The 23,871-nt window shown below is 38.0% G+C and overlaps 1 protein-coding gene across 3 annotated transcripts in view; it reads right to left on the bottom strand.

The window, feature by feature from the left end:
• The window catches only part of RAP1GAP2 (RAP1 GTPase activating protein 2), a 695,842-nt gene that overhangs the window by 85,477 nt on the left and 586,494 nt on the right, over nt 1-23,871 (bottom strand). For all 3 annotated transcript variants that reach the window (XM_053706286.1, XM_053706284.1, XM_053706285.1), the window contains one exon: nt 2,156-2,242. In XM_053706286.1, the coding sequence (XP_053562261.1) occupies nt 2,156-2,242 (87 nt within the window). The remainder of the gene's footprint in view (nt 1-2,155; nt 2,243-23,871) is intronic.

Genomic DNA, 23,871 nt, shown 5'->3' with positions numbered 1-23,871 from the left:
TTTTAAAACAGGCTAAGAGTAAGGCTACGGCCGAAACGCGTAAGCTTGTCTAGGAGCGACTGTACACATTTTTTTCTACTATTTTCCATGTTGTCTTATAACACTGATTTTAAAATTATGGATAATAAAGTTTTGAATTTTTAAAAGACTTTTTTGGCCCTGGATTCCTGAACTCTTTTGTATACATTTGTTTGCCATTTTTTTCTAGGAATCTGAGTGGTGCCGGAGCTTTTTGCCCTTTGGGACCAAACAGCCAATAGGAGGTGCTGGAGTCAGTGTGTGCGTGTAACGTATTGGAATTCTGAGTACAACATTGGACACGAACAAGTATCAGGAAACACTGGCTACGGGCGAACAGGCTACGGATGCCCCATGGATAAATGTGATTGAGGGGCTGCCCAGGACCGCCGTTCATGCCGGTTTCCCACAGTGAACTATTATCAACACCAACAGACTGTGTCCCGTAATGGATCAACATCAGTAAGTTCTGCTATTTAACCCCTAAGAAGAGTTATATTATATACTACGATTGTTTCTCCGGTTGAAGAGGTATCACAGATTATTGTGTGTTTTTTTTCCTTCAACAGTTTTGGGGTAGCGGTTTTACTGTATTGAATAATTTAAAGATCTCTGCACTATACAATACATTCATCACACACTTTCCTCCTTCGGATTATTAGATGTTTATTTCGAGTACTGTCATAGGTAGAATAGTGGGAGAGTAATGCTAGGAAATTAATTGCCCGATTAGCATTGTTTGCTGCTATTACCCCCATCTTTAAGTACAGGATTGTATTATGAATGCCTGTCAGTCCCTGCATGCTAGCAAGTAGAGCACGCATATCCACCACCAGTTTTTCATGTCCCTAGGGCAAATACCCCCAATTCCTTGATTGATAAGTATAGAGGGGTACTGTAGGTTTTTCTCGATTAGGCATCTTTATTCTTTTTCTTTTTTATTGAAATACAACTGCATTAAAAAGCATGTTAACTTCTTATCGAAACGTTAAGACTTGGCTGATATGTTATTCCATAGTACGACAACCAAAATGTCTTCTAATTACAAGGTGTTTACCTTAAAACAGATGTCCCACATGTCCCCAGTTGTTTGCCTGTCCTGGATTGGGCACTCTCTCTACCCCCCCCCCCCCCCCATGCTCCATGTATTTTCTGTCTTAGAGCAAACAACCTAGATAAATTATGACTTTTTTTGCATTGAATTTCTCACCAGACCACCAAAAACCCCTCCTCAGACATCCTAAGACAACTCCTTTCTCTCCAGGCTCCTTCATCTATGTCGGGGGTTGTATGGAATGGGGCAAAAAACTGTATCTGGCACAGGTCATGATGTCCTCCACCCCCACTATAGTGTTTTAGTTGTATATATCAGGATTGATGATGAGGATGATGATTTAACCGTTCAGTTGAGTCCGACTTTCATTCAGGATTACAAGACTCTAAATTCTGGCAGCCACATTGAAGCTAGCCCATTCAGCATTACCATTCATTCTTGCCCCATATATAACAATTAATGACTGTGCTCTCTGGGAGAATCAGAATAGATGTATGTTTAGGGCATTTATCTTGTTAAGTTTCTCCTTCTTATAATACAATTTACAAAATTGGCCACCACCCTTTCAAGTAAAGAAAAAAAAATATATACGACTTCCCAACTGAAAAAGTTGAAGATATCTGTTTTATTGGATTTTATTTGGAGCCTGAAGTGTATTATTATTTCAATGTCTAACAGCAAGTATCATAAATGGGAACCCTTATAATAAAATGCAAGCTGTATCCATGGTTGGTATATAGATTTAGCCCCAAGGTAGCCATAAAGTGAAGATTTTTTTAAACCATCTAATTTTCCCCTTTATATTGAAATTTTGGTAAGGTATAAATAGAGTAATTCATCTAGAACATCAAACTTCACTACCTAGATTATTTTTTTATATTTCCAATATTTTAAACCAAAACTATAAACCAATTTAATATTTATCACGCTGATGTATTGATCGTAGCTATAAAAATGAACATGGTATCATCAATAAATGTTATCATGTAATTCTTTTGTAAAAGAAGAAAAATCATTATATTATTCTAACATTCATCGGGTTCCCTGATAAGTGAAAAATCTATTGAGATTTCAGAAGCTTACCTCAAGCTTGGCAAACTTGTCCGATTTACAGCATGCATGCTCAGCATTAATAAGTTTGGTCAGCAAAAATTCACGGAATTCAGAATTCTAGAAAACAGGATTAACCCATATTAGTTAGACTTGAATACTTAAAAAAAATAAAAATAAAGTACAGGCTTCAAACTGGTTGGCAGAACTGATAGATAAGTACAAATTATATATATAAACATATATGTGTATATTAATATATGTACGTTATATAGAATAACTACGTAACAAATTTAATGAATTTAAGTAAAATTATTTAAAATAGATGAATAGCAGAAAAATTAATTAAATATTTAAAGGACCATTAGCTATAGTAGTGTTGCACAATTAACAAGCGCATACTAAAAAGAGAATACAATGACAAAAAACAGTAGATGTTTTAAGACAGATTTATTTTTCCCCCATTTTCTGGCCAACTGTATCATGTGACAACCATCAGCCAGTTTGCATACAAAGAGAGAAGCGCACTACCAGGAACGAACAACAGCTCAGTGGCTTGTTCTATGGCGATTTACCACCCGGAAGCAGCCTCTTTTAGACCAGTGTGCTTTTCACAGAAGAAAACTTTCCTGAAGTATATCAGTCTGATCCCGCCAAGTAAGGTCAGTCCAGCCCCGAAATACCAGGCAATTCTCCTCTGAACAAGGAACATGACAACCCCAGACGATCGTTTCGGCCTCCTATGGGCCTCGTCAGTGAGGTGCAGCCACATTCCTCTAAGCACACTGGGCAAGGAGTCCACGTCTGGTTTCCCCCATCACCCATAGGGAGACTTCCCCAGGGTCATAATAATTTGCATACAAAGAGAGAAGCGCTCTACCAGGAACGAACAACAGCTCAGTGGCTTGTTCTATGGCGATTTACCACCCGGAAGCAGCCTCTTTTAGACCAGTGTGCTTTTCACAGAAGAAAACTTTCCTGAAGTATATCAGTCTGATCCCGCCAAGTAAGGTCAGTCCAGCCCCGAAATACCAGGCAATTCTCCTCTGAACAAGGAACATGACAACCCCAGACGATCGTTTCGGCCTCCTATGGGCCTCGTCAGTGAGGTGCAGCCACATTCCTCTAAGCACACTGGGCAAGGAGTCCACGTCTGGTTTCCCCCATCACCCATAGGGAGACTTCCCCAGGGTCATAATAATTTGCATACAAAGAGAGAAGCGCTCTACCAGGAACGAACAACAGCTCAGTGGCTTGTTCTATGGCGATTTACCACCCGGAAGCAGCCTCTTTTAGACCAGTGTGCTTTTCACAGAAGAAAACTTTCCTGAAGTATATCAGTCTGATCCCGCCAAGTAAGGTCAGTCCAGCCCCGAAATACCAGGCAATTCTCCTCTGAACAAGGAACATGACAACCCCAGACGATCGTTTCGGCCTCCTATGGGCCTCGTCAGTGAGGTGCAGCCACATTCCTCTAAGCACACTGGGCAAGGAGTCCACGTCTGGTTTCCCCCATCACCCATAGGGAGACTTCCCCAGGGTCATAATAATTTGCATACAAAGAGAGAAGCGCTCTACCAGGAACGAACAACAGCTCAGTGGCTTGTTCTATGGCGATTTACCACCCGGAAGCAGCCTCTTTTAGACCAGTGTGCTTTTCACAGAAGAAAACTTTCCTGAAGTATATCAGTCTGATCCCGCCAAGTAAGGTCAGTCCAGCCCCGAAATACCAGGCAATTCTCCTCTGAACAAGGAACATGACAACCCCAGACGATCATAGGAGGCTGAAACGATCGTCTGGGGTTGTCATGTTCCTTGTTCCTTGGCGGGATCAGACTGATATACTTCAGGAAAGTTTTCTTCTGTGAAAAGCACACTGGTCTAAAAGAGGCTGCTTCCGGGTGGTAAATCGCCATAGAACAAGCCACTGAGCTGTTGTTTGTTCCTGGTAGAGCGCTTCTCTCTTTGTATGCAAATTATTATGACCCTGGGGAAGTCTCCCTATGGGTGATGGGGGAAACCAGACGTGGACTCCTTGCCCAGTGTGCTTAGAGGAATGTGGCTGCACCTCACTGACGAGGCCCATAGGAGGCTGAAACGATCGTCTGGGGTTGTCATGTTCCTTGTTCAGAGGAGAATTGCCTGGTATTTCGGGGCTGGACTGACCTTACTTGGCGGGATCAGACTGATATACTTCAGGAAAGTTTTCTTCTGTGAAAAGCACACTGGTCTAAAAGAGGCTGCTTCCGGGTGGTAAATCGCCATAGAACAAGCCACTGAGCTGTTGTTCGTTCCTGGTAGAGCGCTTCTCTCTTTGTATGCAAATTATTATGACCCTGGGGAAGTCTCCCTATGGGTGATGGGGGAAACCAGACGTGGACTCCTTGCCCAGTGTGCTTAGAGGAATGTGGCTGCACCTCACTGACGAGGCCCATAGGAGGCTGAAACGATCGTCTGGGGTTGTCATGTTCCTTGTTCAGAGGAGAATTGCCTGGTATTTCGGGGCTGGACTGACCTTACTTGGCGGGATCAGACTGATATACTTCAGGAAAGTTTTCTTCTGTGAAAAGCACACTGGTCTAAAAGAGGCTGCTTCCGGGTGGTAAATCGCCATAGAACAAGCCACTGAGCTGTTGTTCGTTCCTGGTAGAGCGCTTCTCTCTTTGTATGCAAATTATTATGACCCTGGGGACGTCTCCCTATGGGTGATGGGGGAAACCAGACGTGGACTCCTTGCCCAGTGTGCTTAGAGGAATGTGGCTGCACCTCACTGACGAGGCCCATAGGAGGCTGAAACGATCGTCTGGGGTTGTCATGTTCCTTGTTCAGAGGAGAATTGCCTGGTATTTCGGGGCTGGACTGACCTTACTTGGCGGGATCAGACTGATACACTTCAGGAAAGTTTTCTTCTGTGAAAAGCACACTGGTCTAAAAGAGGCTGCTTCCGGGTGGTAAATCGCCATAGAACAAGCCACTGAGCTGTTGTTCGTTCCTGGTAGAGCGCTTCTCTCTTTGTATGCAAACCATCAGCCAGTCACAGACTAGTGCACATGCTCAGTAGTAGCTGATACCTTAGAAAATGTGTATATAAAAAGATATGCAGAATTTAATAATGGAAGTAAATTGTAAAGTCTCTTAAAACTGCATGTTTTTTTCTGAATCATGAAAGTTTAATTTCAACTTCATTGTCCCTTTAAGCACAACTTTACATTGAACCCTTTTATTTTGCCTTTAGCTGAGAAAATAATATTTTTTCTGATCATGTGGTAAAAAAACACTGACACATTTTCTTTTCTGTGGTACCCCCATATAATAGCGGTTTTCTTTCATGTAATTGGCAAGAGTCCATGAGCTAGTGACGTATGGGATATACAATCCTACCAGGAGGGGTAAAGTTTCCCAAATCTCAAAATGCCCATAAATACACCCCTCACCACACCCACAATTCAGTTTTACAAACGTTGCCTCCTGTGGAGGTGGTGAAGTTTGTGCTTGATTTTCTTCTGTGATATTCGCTTCTCAGCATTTTGAAGCCCGATTCCTCTCAGAGTACAGTGAATGTCAGAGGGATGTGAAGGGAGTATCACCTATTGAATTCTATGGTTTTCCTCGCAAGAAATCTTTTTATAGGTTCTCTGTTATCGGTCGTAGAGATTCATCTCCTACCTCCCTTTTCAGATCGAAGATATACTCTCATATTCCATTACCTCTACTGATAACTGTTTCAGTACTGGTTTGGCTATCTGCTATATGTGGATGGGTGTCTTTCGGTAAGTATGTTTTTATTTCTTAAAGACACTCTCAGCTATGGTTTGGCACTTTATGTATTAATGTAAAGTTCTAAATATATGTATTGTACTTATATTTGTCATGAGTCAGGTTTTAGTATATTTCATTTTGCAGACTATCAGTTTCAAAATTGGGAAAACATATTTAGAAAGTTATTTTTTCTTACCTGGGGTATAGTCTTTTCTTAAAAATTGACTGTTTTCATTCCTTGAAGGGACAAATCTCTGCTCTTTCTGTTTTATTTCACAAAAAGATTGCTAAACTTCCTGATATTCACTGTTTTGTTCAGGCTTTGGTCTGTATCAAGCCTGTCATTAAATCAATCTCTCCTCCTTGGAGTCTTAATTTGGTCTTGAGAGCTTTACAGGCTCCTCCTTTTGAGCCTATGCATTCTTTGGATATTAAACTACTTTCTTGGAAAGTGTTGTTCCTTTTGGCTATCTCTTCTGCTAGAAGAGTTTCTGAATTATCTGCTCTTTCTTGTGAGTCGCCTTTTCTGATTTATCATCAAGATAAGGAAGTTTTGCAGACAATTTAAATTTTTACCTAAAGTTTTGAATTCTAACAACATTAATAGGGAAATTGTTGTCCTCTCTTTTTGTCCTAATCCTAAGAATTCTTTGGAGAGATCCTTACATTCTCTGGATGTTGTAAAAACATTGAAATATTATATTGAAGCTACTAAAGATTTCAGGAAGACTTCTAGTCTATTTGTTGTCTTTTCTGGTTCTAGGAAAGGTCAGAAAGCTTCTGCCAATTCAATTGGCATCTTGGTTAAAGCTTTTGATTCATAAGGCTTATTTGGAGTTGGGTCAGGCCCCGCCTCAGAGAATCACAGCTCATTCTATTAGATCAGTCTCCACTTCGTGGGCTTTTAAGAATGAAGCTTCAGTTGATCAGATTTGCAAAGCAGCGACTTGGTCTTCTTTGCATAGATTTACTAAATTCTACCGTTTTGATGTATTTGCCTCTTCAGAAGCAGTTTTTGGTAGAAAGGTTCTTCAGGCAGCTGTTTCAGTTTGATTTCTCTGCTTATGTTTGATTTTAAGTTTTTTTCTTTTCAATTATAAGAAAAACGTATTCTTTTGGTTGTGGATTAAAATTTTCAGCAGAAAATGGCTGTTTTTATTGTATCCCTCCCTCTCTAGTGACTCTTCTGTGGAGTTCCACATCTTGAGTATTACTATACCATACGACACTAGCTCATGGACTCTTGCCAATTACATGAAAGAAAACATAATTTATGTAAGAACTTACCTGATAAATGAATTTCTTTCATATTGGCAAGAGTCCATGAGACCCACCCTTTTTATGGTGGTTATGTTTTTTTGTATAAGCACAATTATATTTCCAATTCCTTTTTTTATGCTTTTTGCTCCTTTTGTCTATCACCCCACTACTTGGCTATTCATTAAACTGAATTGTGGGTGTGGTGAGGGGTGTATTTATAGGCATTTTGAGGTTTGGGAAAATTTGCCCCTCCTGGTAGGATTGTATATCCCATACGTCACTACAGGGAGTGCAGAATTATTAGGCAAATTAGTATTTTGACCACATCATCCTCTTTATGCATGTTGTCTTACTCCAAGCTGTATAGGCTCGAAAGCCTACTACCAATTAAGCATATTAGGTGATGTGCATCTCTGTAATGAGAAGGGGTGTGGTCTAATAACATCAACACCCTATATCAGGTGTGCATAATTATTAGGCAACTTCCTTTCCTTTGGCAAAATGGGTCAAAAGAAGGACTTGACAGGCTCAGAAAAGTCAAAAATAGTGAGATATCTTGCAGAGGGATGCAGCACTCTTAAAATTGCAAAGCTTCTGAAGCGTGATCATCGAACAATCAAGCGTTTCATTCAAAATAGTCAACAGGGTCGCAAGAAGCGTGTGGAAAAACCAAGGCGCAAAATAACTGCCCATGAACTGAGAAAAGTCAAGCGTGCAGCTGCCAAGATGCCACTTGCCACCAGTTTGGCCATATTTCAGAGCTGCAACATCACTGGAGTGCCCAAAAGCACAAGGTGTGCAATACTCAGAGACATGGCCAAGGTAAGAAAGGCTGAAAGACGACCACCACTGAACAAGACACACAAGCTGAAACGTCAAGACTGGGCCAAGAAATATCTCAAGACTGATTTTTCTAAGGTTTTATGGACTGATGAAATGAGAGTGAGTCTTGATGGGCCAGATGGATGGGCCCGTGGCTGGATTGGTAAAGGGCAGAGAGCTCCAGTCCGACTCAGATGCCAGCAAGGTGGAGGTGGAGTACTGGTTTGGGCTGGTATCATCAAAGATGAGCTTGTGGGGCCTTTTCGGGTTGAGGATGGAGTCAAGCTCAACTCCCAGTCCTACTGCCAGTTTCTGGAAGACACCTTCTTCAAGCAGTGGTACAGGAAGAAGTCTGCATCCTTCAAGAAAAACATGATTTTCATGCAGGACAATGCTTCATCACACGCGTCCAAGTACTCCACAGCGTGGCTGGCAAGAAAGGGTATAAAAGAAGAAAATCTAATGACATGGCCTCCTTGTTCACCTGATCTGAACCCCATTGAGAACCTGTGGTCCATCATCAAATGTGAGATTTACAAGGAGGGAAAACAGTACACCTCTCTGAACAGTGTCTGGGAGGCTGTGGTTGCTGCTGCACGCAATGTTGATGGTGAACAGATCAAAACACTGACAGAATCCATGGATGGCAGGCTTTTGAGTGTCCTTGCAAAGAAAGGTGGCTATATTGGTCACTGATTTGTTTTTGTTTTGTTTTTGAATGTCAGAAATGTATATTTGTGAATGTTGAGATGTTATATTGGTTTCACTGGTAAAAATAAATAATTGAAATGGGTATATATTTGTTTTTTGTTAAGTTGCCTAATAATTATGCACAGTAATAGTCACCTGCACACACAGATATCCCCCTAAAATAGCTATAACTAAAAACAAACTAAAAACTACTTCCAAAACTATTCAGCTTTGATATTAATGAGTTTTTTGGGTTCATTGAGAACATGGTTGTTGTTCAATAATAAAATTAATCCTCAAAAATACAACTTGCCTAATAATTCTGCACTCCCTGTAGCTCATGGACTCTTGCCAATATGAAAGAAATTAATTTATCAGGTAAGTTCTTACATAAATTATGTTATTTGGTTCATTCTATCCTAATTGTGTTTTCTAATTTTAGATGAATATGCATCAGCCAGGTTGGTGGTTACACTTTCTGTATGTAATGAAATCCATGGCTTGACTAAATGTTTGTTTATATGTCTTTTTGTGAAGGAAAAGCAACTTTTCATCTTTCCTTTCCTTAAAGTGTGACCTGTAATCACACGCACGTTTGCTGCACTAAAATATGCTTCCGAGGACTCTTTATAAACTTCTGAGGTAATATTGTTTTCTTACAAGTAATATATTCTCACAAAAGTTTCCTTTCCTATAAGTGCAGACCAGAATGTGTTGCCTCTGTGCTTAACTAGACTTCTCTATATTTAAATTGTCCTTTTTTAGATGTGATACTTAGAACTGTATTCTATGTTCAGCGTGAGGTTTTAACATATTTTTCAAAGGAGGACATTTTTACATTTCATCAGCTTTTGATGATTGTATAGGACTAATAAATTATTTTACATTTCTATATATATATCCAATGTTGTTAGTAAATAGGTAGAATGCTAATCAGTGCTATCCAAATAAAGAACTTAACATGTATCTTTGTGAAACCTACTTGACATTACTTCCCATTTTACTAATTTACGTAAATCTGTGCAGATTTTATCACTCAGCATACATTTTTATAACCACCAAATGGTTATAATAATCAAAATGGATCTCTTGAATCATCATTTTCTAGGTTTATAGTGTGAGACAATCAATGCTGTTCTTTTTATTTATGATAAAGAGACAGTGTACTGTAAATTTAGTTTCCCCAGCTGCAGAGTTTGCTAATTGAAACCACAACCCAATAACATGGGCTGAGTTTGTTGGGATATCAGACACCATAATGTTATATTGCTAATTATTTACGCAAATTATTCCTCATCTTATTTCTCACAGTTTACTCAATAAACCATACTTACAGAGAACAGAAAATGAACATTTTAGTACTTCTCTGTCCCACAGTCCATTAAGTGCATGATTTAATCTAAACCTTCTTATTTATATAGTTTTTCTATGAAACTTAAAACGGCAGTCTAGTTAAAATTAAACTTTCATGATTCAGATAGGACGTGCAGTTTTAAACAACTTTCCAATTTACTTTTATCATCAAATTTGCTTTGTCCTCTTGGTATTCTTTGTTGAAAGCTAAATTTTGGCAGATTTAAACTGATTTGTAAGCCGTTGAAGGCTGCCTCTTATCTCAGGTAATTTTTACAGTTTTTCACAGTTAGACACTGCTAGGTCATGTGTGCTATATGGATTACATTGTGCTTACTCCTGTGGAGATCTCTTCATTTTTGTACCTGCTCTCAAATAATGGAATAAAAGTGAATTTTCAAGTGTATGGTGGTGGTGCTGCCTTTTTGGATTTGTATCTATCTTTAAGGGTAACCCTTGGTATGCACACTCTCAGCTACTTGTGTGATCAATACAATTGTGGACTTGGAGTTATTTATGAGTCAGCACTGATTGGCTATAAGGCAAGTCTGTCAAAAGAACTGAGATAAGGGGGCAGTCAGCAGAGGCTTAGATAAAAGGTAATAACAGAGGTAAAAAGTATATTAATATAACCCTTTTGGTTTTGCAAACGTGGGGAATGGGTAAGAAAGGGATTAACTTTTTTTAACCCCTTAACGACCAAGGACGTGCCAGGTATGTCTTGGTATAATCGAGTGCTGGAAGCGATTGCGATCGCTTCCAGCAGCTCTCAGGGTATTGCAGTGATGCATCGATATTGAGGCATCCTGCAATACGCTTTTTCAAACATCAGATGCAGAGAGAGTCACTCTGTGGCGGCTGTGGCCCTCTCTGCACCAGTAGCGATGGTGCGAGCTTAGCAGGGAGGCGGGTGGCGGCCCATCGCTACCCGGCATCCGGTTCCTGTAAGTGCAATGTGCACGCCGGGTGCCAGGAGCGTAAGGGGGGGCCTGTGGGGGCGTGCATGTGCAACCACTGCCACCAATTATCAATTTTAATTTTAATTTATGAGATATGATGAAAATAATGGTATCTTTAGAAAGTCCATTTAATGGCAAGAAAAACTGTATATAATATGTGTGGGTACAGTAAAGGAGTAAGAGGAAAATTACAGCTAAACACAAACACTGCGGAAATGTAAAAATAGCCCTTGTCCTTAAGGGTAAGAAAATTGAAAAATGGTCTGGTCATTAAGGGGTTAAACATTTTTTTTTTTTTTTTTTTATAGTAGACTTTGCCTTTTTTATCTTTACAAAAGTATCCATGTGCAAAATTCTAAAGCATTTCAGATTGTCATACTTATAACCCACTTCTCCATGTTTTGTAAGTGTAATGTGTATATTGTGCCTGTTATTTTGATTTATATTTATATAATTTATTGATTTTGATAGCTCATGAGATAAACCATTTTAACACTTACTATTCAAATTTAGGGATAGGTGAATATTTTTCACCTTAAATTTCAAAAGTTTGCTGAACATTCAAACATTTACTGTCTCAAACAAAATTATCATTCAAAGACTTGCACTATTCATATTTAATATATGAATATTAGAGTTGAATGTTGATTCTCACAGTGTTAATCTATAAGAATCATTTAAATGTAATATTTAAATGTTAAATTCATTTTTTGATATTGTGATAATTACACATCAGAGTTACATCTAAGGATAATAATCAAAGGTTTAATTTATTTTAACTCTTGAAGGTTGGTATGATAATGAGCATTTGGATGCTACATTTAGATTACGTGGCTGATATTGTTATTTTTTATCCTTAAATAGAATCTAACATTCAAAATAGCAAGATTATCCATTTTAAAGAAACATTATTTAACCTATGAAGTCAGTGAGATTCGACATTCAAATGGATTTTTTTTTAAATCAAATATGTTTTTCAACCCTTAAAGTGAAAGTAAAGTTAATAGCTCCAGAATTCATCCATCGTTACAATATACTAATAGCACTTTGATCGCTAACTTTTTTCCTTTTTTTTTTTTTCTTTCAAAATTAGACTTTTAATCAATATCTTTGTTCCTACCATTACTGGGCGAACTCCTCCCACCCTCTACTTCCTCAATTTTAGTAATGTGACGTATAGAGCGGTCTCACCGCTCTAAACGTATCTCTAAAGCTCGTGCACGAAGTCCCTTTATATTGTGCATGGCCAAATCTGAGATTTTAGCTCCTTCATAGAGAGATGCTGCAGTCTAACAGCCATGGGAGTAATCTCTCTATGACAGGTGCCGCTTACCCTCATTCCCTCCATGGTGAGATCGGGACCAACTGACTGCCCTAAGAGGAGAATAAGAAGTAATGCAAAACTAGTACGCATGCGATGCGCGAAACGGGAACGCGCGTGTACTATGAGTAATATTTAGACTGTAGCGCATGCGCATATCAGCAAGTAGGCAGATGATGTAGGATAACGGCCGCCTAACGGCCAGATTTTCAACTGGCTGTTAAAAAACATTACAGAGACTTAAACCCCCCCCCAAAAAAAGAACGGGTTGATTTTGGAGAGTGGCAAAAAGGGATTTAAAAGTGAGATTACTTGCTTTAGAATAAATATTTTTAAAAAAAACATAAATTTATGCTTACCTGATAAATTTATTTCTCTTGTGGTGTATCTAGTCCACGGATCATCCATTACTTGTGGGATATTCTCCTTCCTGTTGGGAAGGATAATATCCCACAAGTAATGGATGATCCGTGGACTGGATACACCTTACAAGAGACATGATGAATTTAAGTCCTATTGATTTTTAACACAGAATGGGATTGTAGATCAGCGTCAAGGTAACTTTACCTTCACTTTAAATGATACATCTAAATGCAGCACTTAAATGTTAGTTTGATATTTTGAATAACTTGTTTTAAAGTTTGTAATATAAAAATGCACAAAAATGATCAATAGTGGTGCAAAACATGATAGAAAGAAATCTCAAGTGGAGGATTTGTTTAAAGGGACAGTCAACACCAGAATTTGTGTTGTTTTAAAAGATAGATAATCCCTTTATTACCCATTCCCCAGTTTTGCATAACACAATTATAATAATACACTTTTTACCTCTGTGAATAACTTGTATCTATAAATTTTCTGACAGCCCCCTGATCACATGACATTTTATTTATTATCTTTTGACTTTCATTTTAGCCAATTAGTGCAGTGTCTGCCACAATACACGGGCGTGCTCACAATGTTATCTATAGGGTTTACCTGAACTAACTCTCCCCTGCTGTGAAAAGCAAATACAAAAGCATGTCATTAGAGGCGGCCTTCAAGGGCTTAGAAATTATCATATGAGACTTCCTAGGTCTAGCTTTCAACTAAGAATACCACAAGAACAAAGCAAAATTGGTGATAAAAGTAAATTGAAAAGTTGTTTAAAATTACATGCCCTATTTGAAACATGAAAGTTTTTTTTGGACTTAACTGTCCCTTTAACAATGTAATATTTTTTAAGACATTCACACATGCATATTAAAATTTTCTACCCCATTACAAAAAATAAAACACAGGCTCTGCATTTCTCTGACACATCCTGCTTTGACTTAGATTTGATACAAACAAAACAAAACATTAGATTGGTCTGTTTTGTATTTTCTATGATGTGAGCAGCAGTTTCCCAAAGTCACATAGATTATGTAAACTGTGGACTAGATGCACTATTTTTTGGTGAGGCTGGTAAAAGTGAGCTCTTAGTGACAGCTGTCTTTTGGCATTTATTGAATTCATTTCACTTAGGACGCAACACTTTGCTGTGAGATTTCACCAGCAGATAATGTTATCATAGGTAATGTTTTCAGGGAATAAGATATTATGCATTGTTACGCAGTGTTCACAAAACACTCCTCCCAGTATTTATATACTGTTAACTTTATCCACTTAATATATTAAGATGGTGATCACTTTTGATATAAATAGTTAAATTGTTACTGCCAGCTATTAAAAAGTAAATATGAACTAGAGATTTGTTCAGTTATACTGACCTTTAAAGGTCCCTTTTGTGTTACTTCATGCAAGCAGAATGTAATGTTTGACAAAAAGACATTTATCAGAAACTGCTGTTCATATATATTAAAGGGACAGTCTAGTGAAAATTAAACTTTCATGATTCAGGTAGGGCATGCAATTTTAAACAACTTTCCAATATACTTCTATTATCTAATTTGCTCAATTCTTCAGATATCCTTTGTTGAAGAAATAGCAATGCACATGTGTGAGCCAATCACACAGCCAATCACACAAGGCCTTTATGTGCAGCAACTAATCAGCAGCTACTGAGCATATCTAGATATGCTTTTCAGCAAGTGATATCAAGAGAATGAAGCAAATTAGATAATAGAAGTAAATTAGAAAGTTGTTTAAAATGACATGCTCTTTCTAAATCACGAAAGAAAAAAAAAATGTCCCTTTAATATTTTGTTCTAATAATACACTAACATAGGTTTAATATGCATACATTTTTACAATATATATAAAAAAAAATGGTGTGATTGTTATTTAAATCAGTATTTTTAAACTACATAAAACAAAAACACCTGACAAATTACATGTATTATTACTGTGTGCTAGCTAACCTTGAGTCAATATTAAAATTAAAAAAGAGTTTTCTAAATGTATTACATGGCTTTTTTATTATTTGAAAAATGAGTGTTCCTGAGCAGAGAAAACTATTTGTTATCTGGGAGTTGTTTGTTCCGGGCGATGTCTTCAATCAAGTGGCAGAGCAGAAGTCTTCCATCCGGGCTATGTCTTCAATCAAGCGGCATCTTCAATCTTCTTTCTTCGCTCCTCCGACGCGGAACATCCATCGGCACGACGACTTCCCGACGAATGAGGTTCCTTTAAATGACGTCATCCAAGATGGCTTCCGTCGAATTCCAATTGGCTGATAGGATTCTATCAGCCAATCGGAATTAAGGTAGGAAAAATCTGATTGGCTGATTGAATCAGCCAATCAGATTCAAGTTCAATCCGATTGAATCAGCCAATCAGATTCAAGTTCAATCCGATTGGCTGATTTAATTAGATTTTTCCTACCTTAATTCCGATTGGCTGATAGAATCCTATCAGCCAATCGGAATTCGACGGACGCCATCTTGGATGACGTCATTTAAAGGAACCTCATTCGTCGGGAAGTCGTCATGCCGGATGGATGTTCCACGTCAGAGGAGCGAAGAAAGAAGATTGAAGATGCCGCTTGATTGAAGACATAGCCCGGATGGAAGACTTCTGCTCTGCCGCTTGATTGAAGACATCGCCCAGATGGAAGACTTCTTCTCTGCCGCTTGATTGAAGACATCGCCCGGATCGGATGAAGAGTTCGGCCTGGCTGGGTGAAGGCAAGGTAGGGAGATCTTCAGGGGGGTAGTGTTAGGTTTATTTAAGGGGGGTTTGGGTTAGAGTAGGGGTATGTGGGTGGTGGGTTGTAATGTTGGGGGGTGGTATTGTGTGTTTTTTTACAGGCAAAAGAGCTGATTTCTTTGGGGCATGCCCCGCAAAAAGCCCTTTTAAGGGCTGGTAAGGTAATATTAACTTTTTTAATTTAGATTAGGGTAGGGATTTTTTTTTATTTTGGGGGGCTTTGTTATTTTATTAGGGGGCTTAGAATTGGTGTAATTAACTTAAAATTCTTGTAATCTTTTTTTATTTTTTGTAATTTAGTGTTTGGTTTCTTTTGTAATTTAGTTTAGTTTATTTAATTGTATTTTAGTTTAGATATTTGTAGTTTATTTAATTTATTGATAGTGTAGGTGTATTTGTAACTTAGGTTAGGATTTATTTTACAGGTAAATTGGTAATTATTTTAATTAGGTAGCTATTAAATAGTTATTAACTATTTAATAGCTATTGTACCTAGTTAAAATAAATACCAAGTTACCTGTAAAATAAATATAAACCCTAAAATAGCTACAATGTAATTATTAATTACATTGTAGCTATCTTAGGGTTTATTTTATAGGTAAGTATTTAGATTTAAATAGGAATATTTTAATTAATAATATTAATATTAATTAGATTTATTTTAATAAGAATTTAGTTAGAGATGTTAGAGTTAGATAGGGTTATTATACTTAATATATATATATATATATATATATATATATATATATATATATATATATATATATATAATATAATAACGATATTAACTATATTAGCCCTAATATAATTAGGGTTAATATAGTTAATATAGCTGGCGGCGGTGTAGGGGGATTAGATTAGGGGTTAATCTATTTAATATAGGTGGCGGCGGTGTAGGGGGATTACATTAGGGGGTAATCTATTTAATATAGGTGGCGGCGGTGTAGGGGGATTAGATTAGGGGGTAATACATTTATTATAGGTGGCGGCGGTGTAGGGGGATTTAGATTAGGGGGTAATACATTTATTATAGGTGGGGGCGGTGTAGGGGGATTTAGATTAGATGCAAAAGAGCTGATTTCTTTGTGACAATGCCCCACAAAAAGCCCTTTTAAGGGCTGGTAAAAGAGCTGATTACTTTGGGGAAATGCCCCGCAAAAAGCCTTTTTAAGGGCTGGCAATAGAGCTGTTACTTTGGGGCAATGTCACGCAAAAGGCCCTTTTAAGGGCTGGTAATAGAGGTGATTACTTTAGGGGGATTAGATTAGGGGTTAATGTATTTAATATAGCTGGCGGCGGTGTAGGGGGATTAGATTAGGGGTTAATACATTTAATATATATAGCTGGCGGCGGGGTAGGGGGATTAGATTAGGGGTTAATAATGTTAATATAGTTGGCGGCAGGGTAGGAGCTCACATTAGGGGGTAGTTTAATGTAGCTGGCGGCGGTGTAAGGGGCTCACATTAGGGGGTAGTTTAATGTAGCTGGCGGCGGTGTAAGGGGCTCACATTAGGAGGTAGTTTAATGTAGCTGGCGGCGGGGTAGGAGCTCACATTAGGGGGTATGTAATGTAGCTGGCGGCGGTGTAGGGGGATCACATTAGGGGGTTATACTTTTAATGTAGGTGGCGGCGGGGTCCGGGAGCGGCGGTTTAGGGGTTAAATACTTTATTAGGGATTGCGGCAGGGGGGTCGCAGTTGACAGGTAGATAGACATTGCGCATGCGTTAGGTTTGGGTTTTATTTAGCAGTTTGCGGTTGACAGGTAGATAGACATTGCGCATGCGTTAGGTTTTATTTGGCAGGTAGTTTAGGGAGTTACGGGGCTCCAATAGACAGTGTAAGGCTTGCTACGGCTGCATTTTGTGGCGAGGTGAAAATGGAGTAAGATTTCTCCTTACGCTGTATATTGGATACCAAACTGCGCGAGTTTGGTATACCTGTCTATGGGCGAAGGCAGAAATATACGAGCGTAACTTCTAGGTTACGCCGTATATAGGATACCAAACCCGCGCAAATTTTGGTGTCGCCGGCTTCTGCGGGTGACTCTGTATATCAGATCGAGGCCCTGGAGTCACTGAAAAAGCTATGGTCATATAAAATGATTTTGACTCCCACAAGAAAATAGTGTGAGGAACTGATGGTATTCAATATTCAGTCATAAGCAATACTGAATCAGTTTAAATTCATATTCACTACATATACCGAGCTTCTAAGTAGGTGTATAAATATCCCCATAATCCCCCCCATAATCCCCCCCCCCTCAAAAAAAAAAAGATTTTAAGAAAATATTTAAGCCAAAAACAGACAGATGTGCAATTTACTTAGGCCTAGATTTAGAGTTCGGCGGTAGCCGTCAAAACCAGCGTTAGAGGCTCCTAACGCTGGTTTTGTCCGCCCGCTGGTATTTGGAGTCAGTGATTAAAGGGTCTAACGCTCACTTTACAGCCGCGACTTTTCCATACCGCAGATCCCCCTACGCCATTTGCGTAGCCTATCTTTTCAATGGGATCTTTCTAACGCTGGTATTTAGAGTGGTTTCTGCAGTGAGCGTTAGAGCTCTAACGACAAGATTCCAGCCGCCTGAAAAAAGCAGGAGTTAAGAGCTTTCTGGCTAACGCCGGTTTATAAAGCTCTTAACTACTGTACCCTAAAGTACACTAACACCCATAAACTACCTATGTACCCCTAAACCGAGGTCCCCCCACATCGCCGCCACTCGATTAAAATTTTTAACCCCTAATCTGCCGACCGCCACCTACGTTATACTTATGTACCCCTAATCTGCTGCCCCTAACCCCGCCGACCCCTATATTATATTTATTAACCCCTAACTTGCCCCCCACAACGTCGCCGCAAGCTACTTAAAATAATTAACCCCTAATCTTCCGACCGCAAATCGCCGCCACCTACGTTATCCCTATGTACCCCTAATCTTCTGCCCCTAACATCGCCGACCCCTATGTTATATTTATTAACCCCTAATCTGCCCCCCACAACGTCGCCGACACCTACCTACACTTATTAACCCCTAATCTGCCGAGCGGACCTGAGCGCTACTATAATAAAGTTATTAACCCCTAATCCGCCTCACTAACCCTATCATAAATAGTATTAACCCCTAATCTGCCCTCCCTAACATCGCCGACACCTACCTTCAATTATTAACCCCTAATCTGCCGACCGGAGCTCACCGCTATTCTAATAAATGTATTAACCCCTAAAGCTAAGTCTAACCCTAACACTAACACCCCCCTAAGTTAAATATAATTTTTATCTAACGAAATAAATTAACTCTTATTAAATAAATGATTCCTATTTAAAGCTAAATACTTACCTGTAAAATAAATCCTAATATAGCTACAATATAAATTACATTTATATTATAGCTATTTTAGGATTAATATTTATTTTACAGGTAACTTTGTATTTATTTTAACCAGGTACAATAGCTATTAAATAGTTAAGAACTATTTAATAGTTACCTAGTTAAAATAATTACAAATTTACCTGTAAAATAAATCCTAACCTAAGATATAATTAAACCTAACACTACCCTATCAATAAAATAATTAAATAAACTACCTACAATTACCTACAATTAACCTAACACTACACTATCAATAAATTAATTAAACACAATTGCTACAAATAAATACAATTAAATAAACTATCTAAAGTACAAAAAATAAAAAAGAACTAAGTTACAGAAAATAAAAAAATATTTACAAACATAAGAAAAATATTACAACAATTTTAAACTAATTACACCTACTCTAAGCCCCCTAATAAAATAACAAAGACCCCCAAAATAAAAAATTCCCTACCCTATTCTAAAATACAAAAATTACAAGCTCTTTTACCTTACCAGCCCTGAACAGGGCCCTTTGCGGGGCATGCCCCAAGAATTTCAGCTCTTTTGCCTGTAAAAAAAAACATACAATACCCCCCCCCCCAACATTACAACCCACCACCCACATACCCCTAATCTAACCCAAACCCCCTTAAATAAACCTAACACTAATCCCCTGAAGATCTTCCTACCTTGTCTTCACCATCCAGGTATCACCGATCCGTCCTGGCTCCAAGATCTTCATCCAACCCAAGCGGGGGTTGGCGATCCATAATCCGGTGCTCCAAAGTCTTCCTCCTATCCGGCAAGAAGAGGACATCCGGACCGGCAAACATCTTCTCCAAGCGGCATCTTCTATGTTCTTCCATCCGATGACGACCGGCTCCATCTTGAAGACCTCCAGCGCGGATCCATCCTCTTCTTCCGACGACTAGACGACGAATGACGGTTCCTTTAAGGGACGTCATCCAAGATGGCGTCCCTCGAATTCCGATTGGATGATAGGATTCTATCAGCCAATCGGAATTAAGGTAGGAATATTCTGATTGGCTGATGGAATCAGCCAATCAGAATCAAGTTCAATCCGATTGGCTGATCCAATCAGCCAATCAGATTGAGCTCGCATTCTATTGGCTGATCGGAACAGCATTAATAGGTAAGTATTTTAACAAATCAAGTGAAATGTAAAGTTTGATGAATGAAAGTGCCCCTGTTTTTAATAGGGCTTTTAAAAACTGGGCACTGATTTATCAAACTTGACATAAACTTTAAAGGGACAGTCTATTCTAGAATTGGTATTGTTTAAAAAGATAGATAATCCCCACACATTCCCCAGTTTTGCACAACAAACACGATTATATTAACCCCTTAAGGACCAATGACAGAATTATTCCGTCATGAAACAATTGAGCAAACTGAAGCTGTGTCCTTAAGGGGTTAATATACTTTTTACCTCTGTGATTACTTTGTTTCTAAGCCTTTGCAGACTGCCCCCGTATCTCAGTTCTTTTGAAGGACATGCATTTAGCCAATCAGTGCCGACTCTCAAATAACTCCACGGGAGTGAGCACAATGTTATCTATATGTAGGGTGACCATATCTCCGCTTTTAAAAAGGGACACATATGAAAGAGACATATATGAGGGGTCTTATACAAAACATTTCTTTAAACAGCCCTGCCATGTGTATTTTTCATATGTGTCCCTTTTTAAAGCGGCAGTATAGTCTCCCTATCTATATGGCACTCATGAACTAGCACTGTCTAACTATCAAAATGCGCTGAGATAAGAGGTGGTTTTTTTAACATTTTAGAAAAGTTTGAGCCTACCTATGTTTAGCTTTCAGCAAAGAATACCAAGAGAACAACCCAAATTTGATTTAAGTTGTTTAAACATGCATGCCTTATCTAAATCATGAAAGTTTATTTTTGACTAGACTCTCCCTTTAACAGATACGAACTGCAGAATAATGCACTAAATACTAACAATATAACTGTGGCTAGCCTTGTCAGATGCAGACTCAAGCTCAGATTGGCTCCTCCAAATGAGGCATGTGATGGGTGGAGTTTGAATGTTAAAAAACAATTACAGCAAATCAAAAGTTAATTTGTTTTGTTTTTTAAATTGTCATACTCAACAAATGCATGATAACAAGACAATGCAATAGCACTTAGTCTGAACTTTAAATGAGTTGTAGATTTGTTTTCTAACAAATGTCAAAGTTATGTTTATTTCCCCTCCTCCAGTATCATGTGACACTCTTCAGCCAATCACAAATGCATATATGTATATTTTATGAATTTTTGCACATGCGCAGTAGGAGAGCTGGTGACTCAAAAAGTGTAAATATAAAAAGGACTGCACATTTTGTTAATGGAAGTAAATTGGAATATTGTTTAAAATTGCATGCTCTATCTGAATCATGAAAGTTTAATTTTGAATTGAGTGTCCCTTTAAGACATGACTATTATTCTATAGCAATAGACAAAAGAAAACTCTTATAATTTCACTGTGTTTATTGTCCTTTTGATGTGGCTTTCCTTTATTTTAAAGGTTGTGCTTCTAAATGAAATGCTACAGAATAATAAAGAAATAAAACCCACTCACAGTCAAGTTCCAGTTGCATGGTGAACTTTAATGAATTGAAATAGGGACCAAAATATTCAGTCATCCCTACACAGCACACATAACATTTTAGCAAACAAAACTGTGCATAAATAGAACTGAAGAACACAGACGGCTATGAACCACATAAACATTCTAAAATTAATGATCTATTATGAAGCTTTGTAACACATCTTGTCAAGGCTCAGTAGTATTAAACAAAACATAGAAATAATGAACACATTTGGTATTCAGATTTCCTTCAATTTCTCTCATCTCTCTAGGGCCAGTAAGGTCTCTCAGGAAACTTAGCTCAGCTGACACAATGATGCATTTATGACAGCTTTGGGAAAACAGTGACTAATATTTTGACTGCAAAAACCTGGCACCAGCTATGATAGGCTGCTCCCTGTTGAGTACCCAGAAAAGGGCTGCTTGGATAAATTTGTTAATTTTATTGAGTCATGCCCTTTTCTGCTTTATGACTCACTAGATGGATTCTCATAGCAGGATATGACAAGTGTCCCAGAGATTAAATTAACGTCTTTAGTGAACGCATTTCGCTTAACTTGTGATACATTACGCACATGATGGCTGTTCTGTGTTGCTCCCTCTATTGATACAGAAAAAATACCATAATCAACTAGAAAACATAATTTTCTTCATATTGATTTAATAAGCTTGTTTATTTTATTTTTTTTATTTTTGTTAAAACCTGTTTTGTAAAACCAGACACACCATGGCTTTGTAATTAACAAGCAACACATCTTAGCTTTTTGAAAGTGGTGTTGAAAATCCAATAAATGTAATGTTTCTGCAAAGCACTTCAGGCAATTCAAGCAGTTTCAAGAGGATTATAAAGTCAACATCTTGCTACATAAATCTGAACCTAAATCTTATAAAAGCGAGCAAATTTAAAAAACATGTTTATTTCTTTGTTGTAAAGTTACATTCACCATGATTTTCCAACATGGGGTTTCAAATCTCATATTTATGTTTAATTGTTACTTATAAAGACAATATCATCATTCAATATTCGCCATAAGGCCCCAAGCATATAATTGTATTCTCAGGTAATAAAATTAAAAATGTACTCAACCTTGTATGTAAGGTAAGGTATTTTTTTTTTTTTTTTTTAAACTCAGATCAATTCTGCCCAAGTATGGGTCAATATGTTTATAGGAGCACATTTTGCTGCATAATGAAGATATTGAGCATGTTATGTTCAGTAGATAGCAGCAAAGGTTTCGCAACATTTCGGCTAGATTACGAGTTGTGCATTAGGGTAAAAAAACAGCGTTAAGAGAATCTAGCGCTGCTTTTTTACGCCCACTGCTATTACGAGTCTTGAAGATTTAGGATCACCGCACACTTCTTTGGCCTTACCGCAAAACGACTTACGTAAACTTCGTAAAGTCATTTTTCTATTGGACTTCCATAGCGCCGGTATTACGAGTCTGTCCTGGGAGGCCCCCAATGTTGCCGCAACTTACCTACACTTAGTAACCCCTAATCTGCTGCCCCCAACGTCGCCACCACTATAATAAACATATTAACCCCTAAACCGCCGCACTCCCGCCCCATAAACATTAGTTAAATATTATTAACTTCTAATCTGCCGTCCCTAACATCGACGCCACCTAGCTACATTTATTAACACCTAATCTGCCGCCCCCAACGTCGCCGCCACTATAATAAAGTTATTAACCCCTAAACCTAAGTCTAACTCTAACCCTAACACCCCCTAACATAAATATAATTTTAATCAATCTAAAGAAAATTACTATCATTAACTACATTAATCCTATTAAAAACTAAATACTTACCTATAAAATAAACTCTAAGCTAGCTACAATATAACTAATAGTTACATTGTAGCTATCTTAGGATTTATTTTTATTTTACAGGCAAGTTTGTATTTTATTTAACTAGGTAGAATAGTTACTAAATAGTTATTAACTATTTAATAACTACCTAGCTAAAATAAATACAAACTTACCTGTAAAATAAAACCTAACCTAAGTTACACTAACACCTAACACTACCCTATAATTAAATAAATTAACTAAATTAACAACAATTAAATCAATTAAATTAAATTAGCTAAAGTACAAACCCCCCACACTAAATTACAGAAAATAATAAACAAATTACAAGATATTTAAACTAATCACACCTAATCAAATAGCCCTATCAAAATTAAAAAAGCCCCCCTCCAAATAAAAAAAAAACTCCTAGCCTAAACTACCAATGGCCCTTAAAAGAACCTTTTGCAGGGCATTGCCCCAAAGTAATCAGCTCTTTTATCTGTAAAATTTTTTACAAACAACCCCCCCAACAGTAAAACCCACCACCCACACAACTAACCCCCCAAATAAAATACTATCTAAAAAAAAATAATCTCCTCATTGCCCTGAAAAGGGCATTTGGATGGGCATTACCCTGAATTCTATCAGCCAATTGGAATCTAAGGGACGCCATCTTCGATGACGTCACTTAAAG

Source organism: Bombina bombina, chromosome 3 (genome assembly GCF_027579735.1).
Source record: "Bombina bombina isolate aBomBom1 chromosome 3, aBomBom1.pri, whole genome shotgun sequence".
Taxonomy (NCBI): Eukaryota; Metazoa; Chordata; class Amphibia; order Anura; family Bombinatoridae; genus Bombina; species Bombina bombina.
The sequence above is the reverse complement of the archived record's forward strand: the minus strand, read 5'-3'. Positions and strand labels throughout refer to the sequence as shown.